The sequence below is a fragment of the Choristoneura fumiferana genome, chromosome 15 (assembly GCF_025370935.1).
Source record: "Choristoneura fumiferana chromosome 15, NRCan_CFum_1, whole genome shotgun sequence".
Lineage (NCBI taxonomy): Eukaryota > Metazoa > Arthropoda > Insecta > Lepidoptera > Tortricidae > Choristoneura > Choristoneura fumiferana.
Genome location: NC_133486.1, coordinates 4839491 through 4864366, shown reverse-complemented (window position 1 = coordinate 4864366; position 24876 = coordinate 4839491). Strand labels below are relative to the sequence as shown.

At 36.9% G+C, this 24876-nt stretch overlaps 1 protein-coding gene across 1 annotated transcript in view; it reads left to right on the top strand.

Annotated features, from left to right (window-relative positions):
- The window catches only part of kibra (WW and C2 domain containing protein kibra), a 100236-nt gene that overhangs the window by 23295 nt on the left and 52065 nt on the right, over window positions 1-24876 (top strand). The window contains exon 3 of the mRNA XM_074098450.1: window positions 10271-10365. Within this exon, the coding sequence (XP_073954551.1) occupies window positions 10271-10365 (95 nt within the window). The remainder of the gene's footprint in view (window positions 1-10270; window positions 10366-24876) is intronic.

Below are 24876 nucleotides of genomic sequence, written 5' to 3'. Positions count from 1 at the left end.
GCCCCGTTTATGGTCTTCCATGACATGTTATATGCCTGTAGATGTTGTGATAACGAACCATGTGACCATTACGGTTAGTTATTGAATGGTCTTCGCTAATTATGGATGAAAATCGTAAATTAAGACACAGGATGCATTTATTTGATGCTGTATACAAATTTGTTACGGTAGGTCGTATGTTATAAGATGGTGGATACTCTTTAGTCTATATACAGCAGAGTTTGTAGATTTAATGCGTTCGCTCGCTTAGTTTGTATCTCTCCCGACCAATGAATGATTAGAACTGATGATACATTAGGCCGTTTAATAATACATTTTTGTTATAAGAATAATTTATAATACAAGATTTTTTGCTGACTGTCATCCATTAATACCGAATTTTCATTTTAAGTGACTAAATAATAATAATAATAATAATAATAGAAACGTTTATTCGCTAATTCGAAAATACATATTATAAGTAAGAAAACAAACAAGCTGAAATATGTGGTGCATAGGAGAAATTAGTGTCTCCTGTTCAGTGGCGGTAGAGAGGTATAGCACGCAGCACGGAATGCTGAGGACCTGGGTTCGAGTCTTTCTGGTTTTTCTGTGCATCATGTTTCAGTTTGTATTTTCGATACCAAATATCTAGTCAACCCGACCACTGGAAGTGGATCAAAATTAACTTGCAAGATTAAACAAATACCAACACGAGATGAAGTCAGTTAAATAAAGCTTGAAAACGGTGATATTTACGCAGTGGAAGCGAGCGACTTCTGTAAGTAAAAAAACTATATACTATATAATGTCGAACGAACTGAATGCACACAGTCATAACATGTATTTCCTACAACTAACCTAACCTAACATGTTAATGACTAGATGGCACCACTGGTGACTGGCCTTTGTAACATTTAGGTAGTTTGCACACGCCCATTAAGTTTGATTTTCAGACGAATTGACACAAGTAACTACTTGCATGAAATTGTGCATAACTGGCTCGGAATGCCGGTTATTGACAAAGATTTTCAGCATAGCATTAGTATACACAACGTATTTGTTTAAAGAGAATAACTGTGCAAGCTTTTACCATGGATATTAACCCTAAAACCGAATAGCGCTATGAATCACCTAATATACTTCTCAAGCGTAGTTCAAGATTACTTCTATAATATGGCTTCTGTCGAGAATGTTCTGTTGTTTTATAGCTAAAGCTACTTGGGTACCTGTACAATGTGTTAAGCATTTTCACTAGCTATTATGTTTAATTAAAGTTAGCGTATTGGTAAAGCCACACAGTGGGTATTGTTGGAAGCAGCATGCAGTTCACTTGCGAAATAATGCATTGCATTTTAGGTTAGATCGTTGATTGTTCAACAATTTGTTAATGCAAGTAAAATCCCGAATTCAACCACTATATACTTGGTTTGAATAGGTTTTTAACTAAATGTAAACAAACTTCAGCTGCCAGATTTGATACATTCAAGGATTTTAAACATTTTACTTATCTATCACTGTAATATAAACTAGACTAGAGTATTTCAATACAGAAATGAAAATGTTTAATGGGGGAATTTCAATATTTATTTATTTATTTATAATTTGCAAAACTTAAATCTATCATTACAGTCATGCCCAATGCCCAATGCGATAGACAAGTCAGATATATGTATATTGAAATTCTAGCCTAAGCAATTTAAGACACTAATTGACGTTGTTTTGTTTACATTTAGTTAAATACCTATCCAAACCAAGTTATAAGTCTGGAATCTAGACTTTAGAGAGATGAAATTTTGCACACATGTTCTTCTTGGCTTGCGTAACGTAACTTAATAGATGGAGACCTCGATGTAATTATTGGAATTCGCCATGGGAATTTAATAGAAACTCGGAATTCCAATCCAACTGCGGATGACGTAGTTTACGCGGCCGAAGCAGTGGGTGCCGGTAAACATGTTGATAGTAAGGGATAATTTGGAAAGTTTTTATGATATTTCCATAGGTATTTTTTAGAATCTTGATCATCAGAAAGCAAGAGCGTAAACAACTGAACGCCTTGTTGGCTATGAAGGAGATAAAACGTGAATTCCTTTTAAATGTTTGCCTTTTATGTACACGCCAGATTTGGCGATCAAATAATTATTGTTGGAAAATTCTTGAATTGTTTCTAAATATAGTTGTTTAAAGCCTTGTGACTGTCAAGTGACACGCGTAATGGCACTAATGGCATCTCGTGTTTATTCACGAGACGATGACTTATTCCGAAAATATTTGAAGTATCAAGTTACAAGAGGCCATTTTTTCAAAGTATTTTTATACTGCGTTCTAGCAATGTTTTTCCTTAATCGCTGAGATGTATGTAGTACCTACTCGAAAATTATGTATTTTTGGTAGTTGACGGAGTGTTTCAAAAAATTATTCCTCCACCATAAAGGGATGAGTTTTTGGTAGTCAAGATCTATTCAATCCACCAAATACCAATCCTCAATATCTATGAGTGTGTTGAGGCTGCTGGTAGTGGATGGATGCGTGTAGCCGTATACAAGGCGCAATGGCACTCATTGGGTCCTGTCCAACAGTAGACTGCTATAGGCTGATGATGATGATGATGATAAAGTTAAAACTTAAGTTTGTTCATGCTAAAAAACCTGATGAGCATCCAATTCGGATGTCTTTTAAAGACGGAAAACATGTTGTACGTTCTGAATATCATGAAAATTCTAATGGTGACCCGAGAAACGTAGACAGAACCCTCTTCCCGTGGCGTCGGGTCATAAAAAGTGATAGAAGGCTGCGTGCGGCCGATGGTCTTTTGTTTTCAAATGAGTCACGTGTGATTCTAGCACCCGACGTATTTATAGATCTGTCATGCATTTCACGTTTTGTGTAGGCTGATCGTCCATTGGGGTGTACTCGTATAGCTAGCGAGTAAGAAGCTGTAGCAGCAAATGATGAAGGTACCCATGACAAAATTAATCCGGAATATTTTGGCCGGTGATTGATTCAGCTGATACCCATATGAAAGTTTTTTTTAATTTTAATTGAGGTTGACTAATGTTTCGACGTATTTATTATTACTTTTTTATTTAGTACCTTGATTTTCATCAAAGACGTTATTTAAGAAATTTGTTTGTTTACCTATGCTTCAGAATTAAGTCTAACGACGAGAATAATACAAGTAGTACCTAGCAGGTAATTCCTGGTGTAGCGACAATATTCTTCAAGAAATGCTTCGAGTAGCTACTTGTTTATATATTGTTCAGGGCTTACTTAGATATTAATATAATGAGCGGCAATAAAAACTGGCCCTCGCATTATGCAGCAATAGGTAATTTTGTATCAAGGGTGGGCCAAATTTTGTGCCGCTGAGTATAGTTTATTATTTTCAATGCTAACATTGACAACTGTGGGTAGTTTTAGTTGACTCTACTTACGTTGTAGTTCAAATCTTAATTCAATCCAACAGCTGGAAGTGGGTGACGTTCGACTTGGAAGAACAAAAAAAATGCACCTTTCAAAATAGCTCACCACGCGTTAACAGACTGACATTTTCAATAGCTTTTATAGCATTCATCTAGTCTTCACGTATTGGACAGTAGCCTAACTCTACGGTTTACACTTATAGTTTACAGCCGTAGATGCCGCACCATTTTCTATTGATAAGTACTGCGTGTCTCGGAATCACGATTCTGAACTAATTTTATGAGTACACTGTACCGTGAATATGGACACGAGTAAACACCTCTCCTACTGTTTAATGGTTTAATTGTGAATTAAGGGCTGTAAGGAAGGCTTAAGTCTCTTGTTCAGCTTGTAAAAACTACGTTACGACCGAGGCACTCAAAACATCTGGATAGGACCCTAGGTTTAGGTCTTTCATTTTCATTACTAATAAACCTACTGGTAGCACATTGTACACTTGAAATAGCCTCATTTAGGCTTTACTTATCCATCACTATCACTGGAGAACACTAAATTGAGAAAGGCACTTCTGAGCATTTGCACTCTTGCCCAGTAGAACAGCGCATTGCCCACGTATTGTTCCTTAATAGGGTAATTCATATATCATTTACCTATCACTCCACATCGCATTGATTGTCATTTGTCGCATTGCATTGGTATAGAACCAGCAGTCATCTGTATGCAGTGGATTTGGTTAGCGATGGGTACTTTCTTGAAATCAATAAACGTTGTACCTAACATATATCAACTAGAGTACAATCACCAGCACCAATATCTGACACAGTCAAGCGTGCATAATTATTTAATTATCTGATACGACTCTATTTCTAGAGCTGGTGAGAAGTGTCAGATATTGTTGCATGCTCCGCTGTGGCAGATATTAATGCAGGTCCTATCAAACCATTTGATTCCTGGCCCATCGTAGAAAGTTATCATTGTCAGGCTATGCGATGTCACTGTGATTATTACTAATTTCGTGATTTTTCACTTATATGTAACTATTACCACACCCGATCTAGGTATTAATGACCACGGCCACTGCAAAGTGGCTGAAACGTCACGGTAATTATTTTTTTTTTTGGCAAACGAAAAAGTGGGTCTCCTGATGGTAAAAGATCACCACTGCCCATAGACACCTTCAACACCAGGAGGATTGCAGATGCGTTGCTAACCTAGAGGCCTAAGATGGGATACCTCAAGTGCCAGTAATTTCACCGGCTGTCTTACTCTCCACGCCGAAACGCAACAGTGCAAACACTGCTGCTTCACCTGACTTGTTAGCGTGATAAGTCCCGGGTGGTAATAGTTATCTAATCCGTTATTTTGTGGTTAGTATTGACAGTATTAAGATTAAAGCCGAGGACCGCATCGAAAACGGCACTTAATCTGCGCCACGGCCAGTCATTTGGTATCGTCCTTGCGTCCAGAATTGAGAATAATTGAAAGATCGACTCGTGCGCACTTTGGCTGTCACGCGGACCGCGAATGATGGAGTGATGCAGCTGCCATGATTACTGTCGCTATGTGCGGTTAAAGGTTAGCTGTAGCTAGAGCAGACTAGAGTACAGTCACCGCACCAGCACCAATGTATGAACAGAAAGCGTTACCGGTTCACTACAACCAAATGTCATAATACCAAGTTCCTAGTACGCCGCAATGTCAAAACAGATTAGTTTCAAAATGTCTAAAATTTGAAATGACTGACATCTACTTCTTAAAACACCGTATTCTTGACATGACTGTAATTCAAATTAACTTGATCCAAAAATGTCTCAATGTCGTTCTGAGCTGTCTTAATTTCGTAATCATTGTTTTTCATAAATATAGCGATGAATAACTAAATTAATTATCAACTTTGATTTCATCCAATTTTGTCTTGTTACTATTTTTAATTATAAAAATATACGATCGAAAATTTAGTACCCAGACTTTAGGTATATGAAACTACATAATACATTTTCACCTTCAGTCTTAATAATAATTCGACATTTGAAGGAGTTTTTCTTTTTACCAATTATATATTTTGGATATTGGATGTAATGTGTAAAGGTATCCCAAAAAAAATTCTATTTGAGAAGAATTAATCTGTTTTCACATTGCGACGTACTAAGAACATGGTATAATGATAATTTGGTTGTAGCGAACCGGTAACCAGAAAGCGTGCATAAATATCTGCAGGGCTACTACGAAACTCGAAGTTCGCATCGTACCGTCCCTCTCGCTCTCGTATTAAATAGTATAAGTGTCAGGGGACCGCACGACACGAACTTTGAGTTTCGAGTTTCGTAATAGCCCTGCTGATACGACTTTATTTCTAGGGCTGGTAGGACGTGGTAGATACTTTGGCTCGCTCCGCTGTAGCAGATACGCTATAGGCGCTATAGCAGGTGACTGGACGATTCGCACCACGTAGTTCAAATGTGCCTATTGAACGGAGAAATTAAAGAGATGAAAATAATTAATTTATTGAATCAGGCGTTACGAGGTTCATATCAATTGTGTGAGTCTAACAACTGGTAGCATGGTGTATGTACGGTTGTGTCACTCTGAAGATGAGCTCTGGTTGAGTTCGAAACGCGTCAGTGTATTGTGGTGGTGGTGATGTATGTTTGTGTGATTTGTGTGTGTTCTTACAGTGTGGAGGTGGAGGAACTGCATGAACACGCATATTTTGCATAAGCTTAGCTATCGTAAGGTCGCGGGTGAGCAAGGAAATTCTTTTAGTTCATGAAAATAATTACTGAGTTGACTCCCTTGTCCTAACTCAGGTGTATATAAGATTTAATTTTGTAGATCGATAGACTCACTAACAGAACAAGTCCGTCGATAAAAAAAACTAAATAGTTCGGCATTAAACTACGAACTAGGTTTATAGTGTTCTAACCTTAATGGGACAGTATCTTCTTAATAAAAAGTCGTCTGAAAACGTCTAGGTCGTGGTAATTTTCTCAAATTACTCCACGAGTTCTTAGTATCTCTGAATTAACTTCACACTAAACTTAATCTAATCACATTAAGTAGCGTGGTTAGTAAATCACGCTACTTAATGTGATAATCGTTTTATAATAACTTCAACACATCTTTACTAGGCGTTACTTAATTTATACAATTGTAATTTGTTAAATAAACATCGTTAAACATCCCAACGGTGCTTGCTGTGGTTTCACGTCAATTAGAATGTTTTGATTGTACAGCATTATTTCTTTAATGTGTATAAAGCTACTTTACTACTAATCCGCGATACTCATAAATATTAATCAGCTTTATCAATGTTACGTGAAACTTTACAAAAATCATTGCATTCTTCACTTATGATTCATGGTAAATATATCAATTTAATCGAATACGCCCTGACATGTGACATTGAGGTGTGTGTTTTATTGGGCAATTAAATATTCTAGTGAATGCTAGTTTGAAGTTATTCACACCTTTTTACAGGCTTTGGGTTTACTTATCGTTTACAAATACGGCACTGTTATTAGTAAATAAAATGATATTGTTCTCATCAAGAGAACATTTTTCGTTACATTAAAGAATCGGATAAATAAACCGTTTAACATTTTATTAATGCTTCATTCTCGATGTTCTACTCTCTCTCTCTCTCTCTTCAAGTTTAGTATTTTAACTGTTACTTCGTAATCCGCGAACAGCAATCAATTTTAGGTCATCATGTCCATTTGGCTAATTAATCTGCAGACATCTGTAGTAGCATTTCCTTAGAAGTTAAGGTGTGTTGTTTCACCAATCATAAATTTTATGTATATTTATGTGATGCCGTCGTATATGGACAAGACATCACCGATATCAGTCACATGAAATTTATCAATAAGAAGTAAAACAAGCCCTTACTCTCGTATGTTAAATTTCGTTAATCCTTTATCTGTTTATATTGTTATATCCATGAGTTTCCTGTCAACTTTCAGCGTCTGAGACCTCTCTTTTAAACAATTTGAAAATGAGTAAGTATTCTAGTTTCTAAATAATTACTTAATTGATTTAGGCGTTACTCTGCGTAGCTCCATGTCAATAAATGAACTATCTTATATCTTGCTTCTCAACAAAGGTTAAATGGAGTAGGTACCTAGAGCTACTTAAGTATGTTTGTAGTTCATTCTAGTTCTTATTTTGTCTGTTTTATTTTGCTGACTGCACTTGATTCATGCGTGCATGGTTGTTTAACTATACTGGCGTTATGCAACAGTTGCAGTCCATTTAACTTTCAACCCAGCTATGCGAGCCAAGGTCCAAAGATGGCCGGTGGTCGGGTCATAGCAAGGTATTCTTGCAGTATTTAATGAAGGAGTTACGGGCTAAGAATCTTATAATTATTGTGGTAGGCAAAATAGTCAGGTCCAAAATATTTACTTATCTAAGTGTGTTTATTCTTTGTCTAATTAGTACGGGGACGTATCTGAAAATCGAAAATTAATATATCTGAAGTTAGAAAGTTGACGGTGAAAATATCGAAAGTAGGTTAGGTTAGGTTCGATGTTTGACGGTCGATATTTTAACTATCGATATTACAGTTTTCGATATTCAGATACTTGCCCGTTAGTAGTAGTACTATTAGTTATTCTGTGCCGTTAGTACCCATAGACTAAGCTCTTCTTAGTTTGAACAAGGTCAATTATTGTCTATTGCCCCGTTATGTTTATATTTTTTTGTTTTTAAATTCCTGTTATTTTTTGCCCTCTTATTTCACGTAAATCTGCATTTTTACTAATTTTCATTTTATTATTTACAACGATCGCTACCGATTTTCATATAAGCCTACTTGCGACTTTAGTGGGTTAAAATTGAGTGCATACCTACTTTTCGAAAGGGCAATGCGCCCTTTGACTGGTCGCCCTTCCATTTGCAAACTTGACCTAAATACCTAGTTATGTGTACACTGTCCTACCTGATAATATGTACTAAGTACCCTACTTACACGTATAGCCTGTGAATTCGTGGGTGCTAGTTGAATCATGTGCTTTATAGATATTTTATGTATTATCTGTATAAATATCTATGCTTATTCGTTGTTTAGTACCCGTAATACAAGCTTTGCTTAGTGTGGGATTAGGTCAATTAATTCCACCACTAATATTATAAATTCGAAAGTTTGCAAGTCTGTTTGTTTGTTACCTCATCACGTCTAAACCGCTGAAACGATTTAGATGAAATTCGGTATAATAATAATAATAATAATAATGATGATTTATTGTACAACAAAAACAGTAATTTACATTCATATGAGTTTAGATCTATTAAAAGTACAACTGGGAAAAGGTCAACTTTCTGTCCCCTAAACTAGGTAAAAACCTGTATCTTAGGGGCTAGAGCATTTCTCCGACTTCTAACAGACAAATAAAGAGTGAGGACGGAGTTCCAGTCAAACGAACAGTACAATAAATTTACTTAAAAAACTAAAATAAAACTTAATTTAACACTAATATACACCAGCACATGCATACCAATGTGGTATGGTATTAAGTATACAGATAGTTTGAGCCCCGAGAGAGGACATAGGCTATTTTTTTATAAAATTGCATAGTTCCCGCGGGATAGCTATAAATGAATTCTACGCGGACGGAGTCGCAGGCAACAGCTAGTATTGTTAAAAAGTCATCAAACTGTTATTATTAATCCTTGAAATCTTATGTGCCAATTAAAAAAAATACCATGACGAGCAAGTAACATCAGTTTCTATAGAAAGTTTTTGCTGACTCTTAGGCGTGACTAAGGGTGGTACGTGAGGCCAACAATGGTCCTCTGACTTGTCAGCAACTTGCTAACATGATAGGATACAATGATTGAGCTCAAGTACGATCCTGAGGCTTTCATGTTTTTGTCACAACATCACGCGAAGGTGTCAAGGACTACGAAAACAGTTTGTGGCCGATACGCGACGCTGGAGGCGCTACGATATGCACATGAACTGCAACCTTTTACTTTGTTCTTCCGCTACCACAGCGGTGGCAAAGGTTGTAGTTCATATGAACCTCCGTAAAGTATCGCTTTAATCAATCAATATGATATGTGTAATGTTTAATATTCCGTAGTTTGAAATTGACCCGGTTAAAATGTGTATAGGCTTTATTATACACAAACAAATACACAAGCAAAATGAAATAAGCCAAAAAAAATGCTGAGGAAATGTGTCTTATAGTTAAGCAGCGTTTCCACCAGAGATGTGCGAGGGTGTGTTGCGAGGAATATGTTTTTCATTAACCAATAGAAACGCTTCATTTACCTCGCCTCGCTCCGCTCAGCTGCTTCCACTAGAGATGTGCTCAGCTGTGCGAGGATGTGTAAATGAAGCCTTTCTATTGGTTAATGAAAAACACATCCCTTGCAACACATCCTCGCACATTATTGGTGGAAACGGTGCTTAAGTGTTTAATAATAACCAATACATATGTGAGACTTTCGATGTAGATGAGGCCGAAGTTTTAGCTTACTAGCTGTTGCCCGCAACTCTGTCCGCGTAGAAGTATGAAAATTACATCCTATTCTCAGACCTACCGAATATACACAAAAAAAAACATAAAAATCGGTCAAGCCGTTTCCAAAGAGTTTGGTCACAAACATTTTTGACCCGAAAATTTTATATATTAGATTAGTTCATAGGCCTAAATTCTAACTATCTGGAAATATAGACGACGGAAGCAAGCAGGTCTCACCCCGTCTCGCGAATCTAGATGGTCTTCGAATAAACATTCCTTTTTTTTGTTTTTTTGTTAGCCTATTTTTGTGTCCCACTGCTGGGCAAAGGCCTCTCCTCTCTTGCTCCACTCTTGCCTATCAAACATTCCTTTAACATTTTTTTTTCTTTTATTTACAGAGGTGACGCAGTTAGAAGACCCTCGCTTAGAATGGCTGAGCATACAAGAAGCTATGCTGAGGGAATACCTCAATACGGCTCAGGAGGCGCTAGAGGTGAGTCAATCTATGTTTACAGCTGACGGTTTTATTTTAGCGAATGGTCGATCAGTAAATTTTGCTTACTGCAGTCGGCGCTTAGAGCAAACCTTTTGAGTAGATTTGTTCAAAATGTTATTAATACCTACAAGAACCATATCATTTTTACCTTTACCTTTTTTAATTTCCTAAAATGTTATCCCTAGTAGGTGTGAAATCTTCTCTTTTCTATCAGTTTCTAAACCTCAAACTCGATTAAAAGATTATAGACGATAGTCGAAATATTTGATGGCTAGACGCCATTGTATCGTCTTATCACAGCCATCGGATTAAGCATCCGAAACTATTGTTTACTTATCAAAGGCCACAGAGCTTCATTATTGTAATCAGTATCTTAAGTGGATGATGCTATCGTGCTACTGGCTTCGATATTGCCTCGATGGAATCCATTTTAATGCATTGTCTGTTACGTTCAGGGTGGAATCGTGAAACACCGGTTTGTCGGCTTCCTTTGGCGTTTAGATTTAATTATAGTTTTTTTGCTGCATGAACAATTCAGTTGCATACTGTTCAATTTACGTATCTAATGTGCGTATTGTTGAGGCACTACCTTAATGCTCCTCTGTTACTTCATTACTTCGACAGCGCTTCACTGTGTTTTGTTTTTGTTATTTACGTATCGTCAGGATCTACACCGCGTTGAAAGGTGCGCAAGGGAACTGTTCACGGACCGGGTAGACTCTTAGACTCTTTTGGTAGATTGTTGTTGTATCTTGCCATCCAGTCAAATAAAAAAAAATACTTCTTATCCTATAGGTTGGTGTTAATCGTAAAGAGAGAAGGAGAAGTCAATCTGTTATTTTTAGATTTATCATAATTTATTTTCTTTAATGAATGAACGTTCGTCTGCAGAATCAAAATGGAGGTTGAACAAAATTAATTACAAAGAATCTTGCAAATTCGTCAAAGAATGATGAAATCTAATTTAACATCTGTCTATGAGGCTCCAATGCATAAGTGGCCGTTGATAACAATGGAATGCGATGATACTGATAAGGTGATGATAACAGAAGTGGCTTATCTCGCGTAATTGTTCAAATTGAGGAGATATTGTCTGTTAGGAGAAATAAAGGTTGGCTTTTTTTGACAAATTTAAGGGTATAATTTCGACGTTAGCGACCGCGACCGCGTCACGTGACCCATAGCTGAAATTAAATGGTTTATTTTATCCATCTACGGTGACTTATTACTTATTACAGTGATTAGACAGGCAGTAAGTACCTATATGTACTTAAAATTAACACTGTTTCATGTTTTCAAAGAAAATTACATGTCTTGTAGAATGACTAGTTTATAGTAGTAGCTTAGTGAACTTAGTCACGCGACGCGGGTGCCTGCAAGTGCTGTAAGTGTTTCATAGTAATTTTTACTAAGCATTGGCTAGCAAGACTTGGTCGCGGTCGTACGTCACGGTCGCCGTCGCGGACACCAACAGAAAATGCTTCTTTTAGGGCAATATGGCCCTATATATATTCTTCATTCTCTAGATGGTTTTGTAATTTTAAGGGTGGAAACGTATATGAGACAAAGGGTGTAATGATCACAGACAAGTTTTTAAACACTTTTGTGTCGAGCGTGTCTGCCACGCAATGAACAGACAAAACGCTCGCTATGGTGACGGTCGTCCGCAACCGTGGTAGGTCCGTTAGAAGGGAGAGCCACACTATTTTCCTACACGTGCTGTGGAACCCTGTCGCGTTCAATACCACATATTTGGGTTCTCATCAAATCCGTTGTTATTATGATTTTAACGAATCATCTCACGTCCGTACAAGTCGCTGGCCCGTGAGAATCCCGTTATCGTATATAAACATCTGGCCGTTTAGTCGGGCTACGTGATGGTGCCTTAATATTATGAATGTACAAAAACGTAACGAAGGAACTACGTACAGACAGAACCAGTTGATGATTTGTAATGGTGTTATGCATAGATGGTGCTGTTATAAAATAAATTGAGCTAATAACCACTTATGGATTCCGTAGCAAGAAACATTTTGCAAAGTTTGCTAAATTTTTCGTCCCTTGGTGCATTGATTAGATTGAAATACATAAATTTAAATAAATACACCCCTTTATTTGCAAACCACCACTGGCATTGGAAAACTGTGGTCTGTTTTTTTACATACTTACACATAAATACTAGCCTTGTATTGGGATAGGCATAAGCAAAGACTACATAATGTCAAACGCTATGACCTTTTCTCATCAATTTGGCTTCAGTCGCACACAATCGTTTCTTTTTATTTCATATAGCTCGTCAGTCGGGCACATCTGCTTTTTTACAAGCTTTTATTTTAGTTTCACCTCTGTCCCGTTGTCTGTCTGTCTGTCTGTACTTAATCAAATTTTGCAAGTTAAATTCGACCAACTTCCAGTGGTTGGATTGACTTGAAATTTGGACTACTTATGTAAATCGCGTGGCAATACAATAATTTAGTAGTGACATCCTGGTAGTCCGGCCAGGAACGTCTCCACAGGCCAGAACTCTTCAACGGTTAATGTCATCGACTTGAACTTTGGTATGCAAATGTAGTTTGGGTGACAATACAAGTACAGTCAGCAAAAAAAACTTGTATTAAATATATATTTTTTTAAATAAATAATAAATATCACGGAACAATTCACACCAATTGACCTAGTCTCAAAGTAAGCTTAACAAAGCTTGTGTTATGGGTACTAAGCAACGGATAAATATAATTTTATAGATAGATACATACTTAAATTACATAGTAAACACCCAAGACCGAGAACAAACATTCGATTTTTCATCAAATATCTGCCCCGACACGGGAATCGAACCCGGGACCTCAAGCTTCGTAGTCAGGTCCTCTAACCACTAGGCCATCTGGTCGTCATTTATGTATTACTTTATCTAAAAAATTTGAACTACATACCTATCTTATGATTTTTAATAGTGAATACTATGTCAAAAGAATTTCCATTCTATTACAGTTTAATGACATCAGATTAAAGGTCATCAGTGATGACCGCGAGCCTTGATTGACGTCAAACGATTGATAGCGCAGGAATGAAAATAAACAAAAAGATGACAGATCGATCAGTTACAGTCGCCGTTGACCTTTCGGTCATTTTTATGTGTCACTTTAACGGTAAAGTGGAAATAGAACTTTGACCTTGACCGTGTCCCTTGTGATTAATTGCTTTAATTAACTCAGTTTAATAAGCTCACGCTTCTTATATTTGTTTGTTTTAAATTTTGCAAGTAAATCTTGACACAGTGCTCAGATTGACTAAAAGGTATTAAATGTATTGCGTTTGATGAGAGTGTAATAAATAATGAAGTACATATTTACCGTTAGCAAAAAAAGGTTGTATTTTTTTATTTATAAAAACTTACCTTAAATATTCCGAAAGAATATGAAGATACCATGTATGGAAATTGGAGCTAAGCGATATATTTAAGACCCTGTTTACATTATTCTAGTGAAATCGTTCCAGTGGCATGACACTGCGGTGTTCGATCGATGTCTTGTGAGCATCGCGACCCCGCAGTGAACGACACACGAACGATTTTACTGGATGTAAACGGGGTCTAACGAGTTTTTTGCAATCTACATCAAACATTATGCCCGGTTCACATTGTTCCAGTAGCATGACACTGCGGTGCTCGATCGATCTTGTGTAACTAGTTTGGATTGTGACCCCGCAATGTATGGCTACTGGCAACATTGTACTGGAATAATGTGAACCGGGCATTAAGCGCGTTGCCGCATTCTTGCCAAGTGCAGCAGCTAGCGTTATATCCCAGCCTTTTATATTCGTATAAGATATTTGTGAATGAGACTATTATCTAAAAAGGAAACGAAAATTTAATGTCAGTGTCCCTAATTGGCCTGATTATGTAACCAAACTGGTTTGGTCAGCCGTTAAATGGAAATAACACTCCCACGATTTTCGTAATGTTTTCGCACATTTATTTAGAAACCAGAAGTCGTGGGACTAGCATGAGGTAAAACTTTTTCGGCTCGTCATTTCGTAGATACAGTGCACATTAGAGCCTTAGCACACTGGCGATTTGCAGGCGAGTTGAAAGCGAAGCGAGCGCGCAACGTTTTCGCCGCGAGCGACCAACAATTTCGCCGCGAATTAGCGATTTAGCGACTAAGTCACTAAGTTGGCAACTGATATTGCTGTTCTGGTTAATTGACTTGTTGTTGGTCACTTAGTTGCTAAATCAGACGACTTTTGGTACTATGTCAAACAGTTTTTTTTTCAAACGTTTCATACATTTTGGCAAGTTTTTTTTGGTTACTTTCCAGTGGTTTTAGCGACATATGAGGTTAATTTCTCATAAATTGGTGACTTTTTGAAAATTTACTAGCGACTTCACACTTCGACCGAAAAGGAACATCGAAATAATTCACTACATCCTGCGTTGGTTGATAGAAGAAAATGTGTCATTTCTATTGTGCGTCCTTGCCAATTATGTAGATTAATCATCGTCGGTTTCAGTCACAGTCCTTTGACGTCACTGTAGTTGGTAATAGCATCAAGGATAGCTAAAGAATGACAGGGTACGTCACTGTGTGCATTTGCTGGCTGAGTACGTGCTGAGCACCATTCTTCAACTGGGGGATAACACCGCCGCAGTCATTTGTTTTGTTTTCTATGTTCGCTTCTGCTGCTTGCAGTGTCACATTTACGTCATTTCATGAGAATCAAGTTGCTGCAGATCCATTGACATTGAATTCCTCTGTTAAATTTCATTTAATGGTCGCTCTATATCGCTTTTAAGACTTTGCTTAGAATAGGGCGTCTTTCTAGCGACCTCTACATCAACATCAGCGAAAGGTAGCTGAAAGAAGATGGAAGCAAGAAGCCGTAGATAGGAGGTAATGACGCGTTTTAGGGGAGGCCTATATCTAGCAGTTTACTGCTGTGAGCCGGTGATGACAAAGTCTTATTATAGGTTAGTTAGTTAGTTCTTTCCAGCAGTCTACCAGTTTTCATCTCTCAAAGGTGCCTGTGATTCCCTTGAATTGAGCTGTTCACGTTAAACTAGGCTTCATTTTGTCTGCAAAATTTAGATCGACTCGTCGATGTGATCCATTGCCTGTACCCTTTATAAAATAAGGGACCTGCTAGAGTTAATCAGAAAAAAGTAGAACATTTCGCTTTTTGATTAATTAGCTTCATTCAACTAAATTGTTACCAAGTGTATGTAGTTCATTCAACTAAACTGAATTTATTATTATAATCCAATTCCTCCATGCTAGCGCTGTTAATGTCGTAATAAACCACTTGTTTTTCGACCGGAAAAGCTTCGCATACCGACTATGTTATATTCCATTTTATCGTCCTATTATATACTCTGTAAACAGTCTTAACTAACCGCACACTTATCGCCAAGTTTCATGCTAAACTCAACCTCATGTCTTTGTGCTAAGGAATATATAATTCTTGAAAATTATGCTCACATGAATCACTAGTGTAAAAATTCAATGATATGACAATGATGACAGAGGATAAGATGAAATACACTTCATTGAAATAGGGTCTCATTGAGAAACTTTTTAACACAGGCTTGCACTCATTCATGTTTAAGATAAGCCAAAGGGAGGACATAGTTGGCAAACATGCAAACGTCCAGAACGCGATATCTTATTGATTATGTGTGACGGGTTTCATATTTTTTTTACTCATGACGGAAAGGAGAAGGTATACGCGTTTAGGATGAGATTGTTTTGTTTGTGCATAAAATGAATGTTACCAATTTTCTGGCAAAGGTTTGCCGAGTTACATTCCGTTCTCTGTAAAGGGTGATTTATCGACTATGGTTGTTAGACAAGTTTTATACAAATAACATTTTAAACTTTCATGATTTTCACTCATAGTCAAAATACCACAAACGGGACTTATCACGCTAAAACACACGAGTAATATTTACCTCGACGTTTCAACCACATTACAGTGGCCGTGGTCAGTGGTGGTGGTGTGATGGGGTGACAAATATAAATGATCAACTGCGGGTAGTTCGAGACACTAGTGTCGGTACTTTTTGTGATCCAAGTGCGGGTAGTTCGAAGGACTCGCGCTGCTAGGCAGACTTGACATCCTACACTTCAGTCTACTCGTGATCACGGCCACTGGAATGTAGTTAAAACGTCGAGGTAAATATTACTCGTTTGTTTTAGCGTGATAAGTCCCGTTTGTGGTATTTTGACTTTAAGGTTGACTTTCCGTAGGGCGTTGTAGTTGACATTTTTTTTGAAGGAATAACTTTTTCAAAACTTAATTCGAAACGGTTAGTTTGCCTGTTGCTAATAAAAGATGGCGTTGTATTCAACAAGCTCGCTGTCGCTAAGCCGGCTACACTCCAAATATATCGCACGGTATAAACAAAATGCAGTCGGTTATTCGGATCCGAACCGTGAGTCAATCATTCGATAAGCGACCCAATTCCTAGTAAACGAGTGTGCCGCGAATAGACCAGACTGCGTACGCGCATGATAGGCCCCTTTAGACACAGAGGTTTTGATTTTACTTGATTTATCACAGTTTTGATATTTTGATAATAACGGACGTACAGCCCGTTTAATTTCTTTTTATTCGAATCTTACTTGAGCGGCATTGTAAAATAAAGTATTGAAATGTGGACTTTTATTTGTAACAGTACCGAATTTAACGATTCTAGATTAAATTCTGCCAACCTTTATTTCGTCGAGCCTCCCCGAACCAAAAATAATATTTTCATACCCCCTTAAGTTAAGTTCGGAAGTTAATTTACCTACCTAGATTTTTTCTGAAATGCACACAGCTCGCTCGCTCATGAGTCATGACATTCCTCTATGCCCCCCCTGGTCTATATGTATCGACGATACAGTATCTTGAAGATGAAATGAAAGAAAATAAGTGTAATGAAACTCGCTACTTTTGTTTTGTCTTAGTACCTATAGCTAAAAGTTATAAGGACAGCTTAAAAACATCCAGCTTGTGTGGGTTTGCTCGTGAAGAAATGAATCTTGATTTAAAAAAAAGTACGAATTGTACCCTAGAATTGAACCAATGAGACATCTTTAGTAGTACAGTAGTACGTATTTTGTTATCTGTGGCATTTTCCACTCTGTAGCTGTGGTGGAGTCATTTTATGATAGTTATTGTAAAGCTTCGTCAAAAACGCCCTTTCTGTTTTATTCTATTCACAAAGCGATGGCCATCCCCCATAACATTACCAGTAGGTACTTGTAACGTTCGAGAGAGCCGCATCAAACATTCGAAACACACCAGTATCACATCGCATAACTTTTAACCCGTCACGTTGTGCGGGAAATGTCCACCAGTTGTCTACCAGTAGTCTCTAGGACATTTCCCGCAAAAAAAGTTAGGGACTAATGTAGTCTCTAGGACGAGCGACGGGTTAAGAGTTTGCCTAATAGTCCACTGCGGTTAATAGTTCATATGTGACACTCGAACATTTATATGCAATAGGAAATCTGTTACAAAATCCCTTATGATGCACGTCACGAATAGTCACGATGAATTCAACACAAAAGGATAGAATGACATGTCTTCACGCTTACAAAACTATAATTCATTTTTCAACAAATTCCTTTTTAAGATGTATCAAAAGGCAAATTTCGCAAGCCCATTTGAATATTGCATCTGAACATTGCATAACAATGTAATTTAATTCTATGCCATGCATGAATAAAAATACGGCAACACCAGTGTAACTTGAAGCTTAGTAATGTAGAAAGTGTTAGCGCCCAGGTGTCGTAATATGTTGGCTCTTCTATGTGATCTGGCTGTATTATATGTTGCCCAGTAGCATCGCGACACTATGTGTACGTGAAAGCATTTACAATTGTTCCTGCGGCTATTAAACTAGCTGCATTGCTAATTTCAACCATAGATCGACAGTTATAAGATCCAGGGTTAGTTTTTCTAGATGAATGTGTGTTGTTGTGTAAAACACATGCATGCTCATTTATGGAAGAGAGTGTTTGCACAAAGATGCCGGTGTCCTTTGGAGTATTTGGCAATGGCAAATAGTTTGTGCCAATTAAATGTTTGAAGATTTTTTTTCTCAAACTTTTTTTTTCCGGCTTCGCTCAACAATGGCTGTCATGTTCTTGCAATGTAAGCTATGACTCGTAGTTCAGCTATTTAATATTTATTATATAAAATTACCGATGCCATGTTCTTGCTATAAATAAAATTAATAATTTAAAGTGTCCTTATTCCTGTGGTTATCCTTGTTGAAATAATGTTAAATATTTATTTTGTTTTTGTTACATTTGAAATTTACCACGAGCTTTGCGGTGAAGGAAAAAAACATCGTGAGGAAACCTGCACAAACCTGCGAAGCAATTCAATGGTGTGTGTGAAGTTCCCAATCCGCACTGGGCCCGCGTGGGAACTATGGCCCAAGCCCTCTTGTTCTGAGAGGAGGCCTGTGCCCAGCAGTGGGACGTATATAGGCTGGGATGATGATTTATTTTGTTTTGTAAACGAAGAATTTGTAATTTATTAAGTACATACTCACTATTTACCCCCAGTTTCGGATGCGTAATTCATTAGATCCACCAGAATTGAAATTCCGGGATTTCACAAAATTCTCATGGGACGTACAACCTATAGTAGGCTTCATTCGCATTTCACATAAGACACCCGTGCCACTTTTTATATTACTCTAATTTTAGCGCTAAAAATCTTAGCTTTTTATCGCGATCACATTGGAATATCGAAATAAAAAGTAGCCTGCTAGTCCAGCTATAGGTCAAGTGCAAAAATAAGTATCTATTCGAACCACTCTAAAATATGTTACTACGGCCTTGTTGCATCGGAATAAGAGTCTGTGGTACTTATTTTTGAAACTTTGAATAAGTTCATATTTTTATACTTGATTGTACCATCAGCCAAATATGAGGTCTACCACCTCAAAGTTGATAATCGTTTGCATGTCACAAAACAATGATGCCAATATACGTGTCTGTCAACTTGAAAGTTCGACTTTAGCGACGTATTCATTTGATAGGAACTTGTTCAAAAATTGATAGACTACTTATTTGGCTGATCAGCAGTTTTAGCGCAAAGGATATAAAACCGCAGCCATTAGTTTTACTACATTCTTAAAACTTGTTTTTTTTTTCAAAATGAGATCCTTTAATACCTAATAATAGTCTTACTGTAAAAAAAGTGCTATAAATTTAAAAATGCCCCATTCAGGATGTGTAAAAATTTGCTATTTCCGTTAAAACGATTATCTCATAAAAATTGTTCTATCGAGTGGTTCGGGGAAGACAGAACGCCCTGGAACTGTTTCGTGGAAACCACTCACGCTACATTCTTATATGATTCAGATAGGTTCGGTTTTAGGGAAGTAGGTAGTGCTGTACATTCATAACTTATTCTAACTGTAATTTTATATAATTAAGCGTAAGCGATGTGGGAAACGTAAGATGTGGGAATAAGAACAAAAGTAAATTGAATGCGACCATGAAGTACCTAATGTACTTTTATATAAACGATTAAGTAAGACATTCATATAGGTACATTCTTAGTCGCTACAATCTTGTGGTCGTGGTCGTTGGTCGATGATACTGATCCTGAGGTTTACTACTGAGTAAACCTACATGACGAGTGTCTTGTGAAAATAGTGGCTGTTTCCCCCTTGCTTTCCACATCCCAGAACTGGAGTCCGGAGTTTGTACTTAATAAAGCTACATATAGGTATGCTAGCCAATATGTCTGAGTATTATTTACTAGCTAAATTTGATTAGTCTTGGTGTCTGTCTAATCGTCATCCATCATCATCATCATCACGGTGTCTGTTTGTCGGTAGTCAAGTATGTACTCTTAGCCTTGGACTCACTTCTAGTTCTTGAATTCATTTTAAAGTTAATATTCATGTGTAGGTTGTATAGCAATATACATGCAGTCAGCAGTAAAGTTTGTATTAAAAATGTTTGTTTGTTTATACTCTTTATTGTACAAAAATGAAAAAACAAAAAGGTTACAAAAAGTGTTAAGTACAAAGGCGGAAAGGCGGATATGTATTTTTAAACAAAAACTTATTTTTACTCATAATCAGGGTTCGTAAAAGCGAGTAAAATTCATTGAAGTGCTAGGGTTGTCATAATTTGCCATACGAGTACGTCATTTCAATCGATGTTGGTAGCATTTTACGATCTCAGGTGGGCTATTTATTACTAAATTCGAAAATCGAAGTTCGTATCGTACCGTCCCTGTCACACTCGTATGAAATCATATTAGCGTCAGCGGGACGGCACGGCTAGATACGAAGTTCGAATTTTGCACTTCATAGTATAAGGACTTAGGTACTGCTCATGTAATGTACGTAGTATTTATACAAATGTGTAAATAAGAAACCGTTGAATTCAAGCCGCTGGCATCGACCAATATAATCTAATTTAACTGTTATATAGAACATTATATTATAGGCAGTTAATTTCCTCGAAAGCCTCAGCACCTCCATCTCCCGGGCCTTCCGAGAAGCGATGCGCGTGAGTCGATCCGTCTCGACTATCATGTTACATCTCTTATTATGACATTAAATTTAATTGCTCTGAGCACTTTGCAACTAACTAAGCGGTAGATAATTGTAGTTAGTCTAATTTAATAACGACATGTTTCTGTATAAAGCTGCTTTTGACTTTCTGATGTATTAAGTGAATAGACAATGTCTAATATTATGATTAAGCTTCTTAAAAGTTTGATTAATCCCCAGTTTAGATCTGCAAGAATCGTGCAAGTTGCATTACATTGCGGCGCTCGATTGACCACTACAAATTTGTTGGCTTTACGGCCTCGCAATGTAATGCAACTTGCACGATTTTTCTTGCAGGTCTAAACCGGGCTTTATTGAGACACGTAACTTGTCTGAAGCTACATATCGCCCGTTAAAGTGCATGGACATTCCGATAGATGGCGTTGATAATCAATAAGCAATCAAAATTAGTCTTGTTTGGTAGCTTTCAAGAATGCCCAAATGGTGAAGATTTTAAGAAGATTAAATTAGCGTGCTAGATTCATAGATGTATCAAGTTTTATCGCGTACTTAACTCTTCAAAGGGCCCTATTAAAGTAGACGCTATGTAGCAAAAATACATTTACAGTTATTCGTAAGTGGGCGTTTTGAAAAAAAAAAACTGTACCTTTTTTTGAAATTTTTGAAAAAATATGGGTTTTCCTACTCAGAATCAAGAGCACAATCGATTCCGATAGTTTTAAAAAATGTCCCCAAAAAAAATTACAGTTTTGCGACGTTTTTTTCATCTCACTCATAAAATTTTGTATGAAAAAATGGGGATATTTTTTTAAACGATCGGAATAGATTGTGCTGTTGATTCTGAGTAGGGAAAACCATATATAATCCAAAATTTTAATAAAAGGGTAGGTACACTTTTTTTGAAAACGCTCAGGTAAGGAGTGACAAGTCGCTGATAGTGCAAAACCGCGTAACTGACAATGTCTAATGCTGCGTTACTTACAAAAATTAGCTAATTTGAGCTATCACGGCTTGTATACATAATATAAACACAAATTTATATAATTTTTAAGCTCTCCTGTAAAATTTTGTCTTTAGTCAGATACGCGGCATTAGCCATTGTTGGTTACGCGGCATTGTAATATCATTGACGAAATAATTTTATTAATTAAATTCGGGTTTTGTTCCGCGTACCTTGATTTTAGAGCAGCTCGATATTTCGGCACAGTTGCATGCGCCATGATCACGAGACGACTGGAGAATTACAGGTATGCTGGTAATTGCAGGTGGTAGGACTTTGTGCAAGGTCCGCCCGGATTGCTACGCTAATTCCGTGAAGCACAGTGCTTGTTCTTTGTGTTTCGGCGTGGAGAGTAAGACAGCCTATGCAATTACGTCAGTTTACGTAGGCCTCTAGGTTGGCAACGCGTCTGCCCTGGTGTGTTTATGTGGTGATCTCTTACCATCAGGCCCTTTGCTCGGTCAAATAAAAAAAAAAAAATGAGTAATGACCGCGATAGTCTAAAATATTGTATTGACGAAATAGTTTTTCAAAAAGTATTTTTTCAAAAGATATTTGTATCATGTTATAAGCACATAAGTACCTAACATTTATTTTAATAGTAAACCCATGTGGTCGATAAATCTTTGCCCTGAGAAGGATTATGTAAACCACTCTAAAGTAGTAAAATCGAAGCTGAACGTAAAAATACCATAGTTTAGTTTACAACTGGTACCGTCACGGCCACGCTTGAAACGGAACACGTAACACTCGATAACTTGCAATCATTATTTAATCTAGATTTTGCTCATGATCCTGACTGAGGTCAAATGACCATTACATTAGTAATGAGTCATTGGCCGTTATAGAACAGTTAGCCGTGTCTAGAATTGCCAAGGCAGAGGTATTCGGAAATACTTCGCTCAAAAATATTAATGGATCAATGTATGAGAGTATGTAATTATTAACCCCTGAATGTGTTCTAACATCGCTTCCGTTCAATTTCTAATCACGTTAATTAAATTTGGTTGATCAGGACAGGTCTTTACGACGATGACATGAAAACTTTGTCACCTAAGAATAAACCTGCTACTCCCTCAACTTGTCGATCTGTCTATGTCAGGAACCATCTAAAGTGACCTCATACTGCGTATATTTTACTTAAGAGAAGTGCTAATACTGGGTATTCTTAGAAACCTACAAATTTGTACAATAAACTCGATGCGCGAGTCTGATTTGAACTTGGCTGGTTTTTCATCTATATTGAGATTTTGTATAAATTCGAAACAAGTTTTTATTAAAAATGACATTTTTAATTCAAGCATTTTTTTCTGACTACTTTTTGTCAACTTTACTTGCAATGTCACCTAAACTACCTTTGTATAGCAAATTTCAAGTCGATGCCATTAACCGTTGAAGAGTTCCGTCCTGCGGAGACGATCCTGGCTGGACCACCAGGATGTCACTACCAGATTATTGTATTGTCACGCAATTTACATAAGTGTGTCGAATTTTAAGTCAATCCGACTACTGGAAGTTGGGCTAATTTAACTTACGAGATTTAACTACAGACAGACAACGGGACTGGTAAAACTTAATAAAAGCTTGTAAAATCGTGAATGAAATATTTTTTTTGATTCGTTGTTAAGTCATCAATTCAGACAATGATCCAGTACTTAGTTAAACTATTACGATCATCTTTCTTTATTGCACTATCTATTGTAACTCGAACCGTCTCTGTCCAATGTTGACAGTGTGATGTCATCACTATGTCATCTCTTAGTGTAACGCTAACATAATGTTTACATTGTGTTTTTAAACCGAATATGTCCGGTCTGTGACTCATGCTGTATTTCATCTCATAGTCCATCTTGTGGTGGCATTTAAGTTTGTTCTATTTTAAAATATTCCGGTCCAATGCATTTGTATGTATGTAAACTTTTTATTGTACGAAAGAAAATAAACAAAATACAATAAAATTGACAAACTTGTAATCGCAGTTTCAAGTGACATTAAATGTTCATCGTTAAAAAATGTTTCGAAAAACTGGTGCAAGTAATTTTAATTTGAATATAATAAAAATATGGGCGAAGTACTTTTCATATTAGCTGTTAGTGATAGTTTATAGAAAATTATAATCTGTTTTTTTTTAGGTTAATTGAAATTTTTCGTACAAATTAGCTTTCTACGTAATTGCTAACGAAAAGTACCTAAAAGTGGCTAAACGTTTTTAGATATTAGCATAAATGGGTGTAATTGTCCATGCCATCTATAATGCCACACATCATAATTGACCTAAATCATGGTCCGTCACAATATTCGTAACAAAAAAATACTGTCAACCGTACACATCCCAACCACACAATTATTTAAATGCTCATGTAAAACAAATCCTAATACATATTTAAATGTTGCTGCCTTTTATGCGCTCTAACGACCGGTTGTGCCGTACAATTTTGAATCGAAATGCTCAAAAAAAGGGGTACGTGTAATTTGTTGTATTTTGATTATGATGGGGGGGGGGGGGTAATTGGTGGGTGCTGTGGGTTATTACTTCTGACCCGAGATGGCGTGATTGAGATCAGTAGGGCAACAAGAAGACGACGGTCGTTACCTTAAATATTATCTTGAAAACAAAGACGCTGTTTATGGTTTTTGGAAGTAGACCTAATAATTCAATACCATAGGTGCTTTTATAATGATTCTAATGAATAACTAAGCTTTGGTTTGTCGTACATAAGCATGACCCCTTTTTTTAATTAATCTGTTAGAAACAACTTGTAATAGTTGCAATGTCATGTTAAAACCAAGGGGGAGACCCCTTATCGTGACAAATTGTACCGGAAAGCTAGCTAGCAAGCTTTATTAGAAAACTTAAGTAATGCCGTTTAAAAAGAGAGTTTAAAAACGAAATCATTTACCCTTAATCATGAATGAATGGCAGTTCTATACATTCTCACAAGTTATTACTTATTTAGAAGAAGGTTAGAGCAGTTAT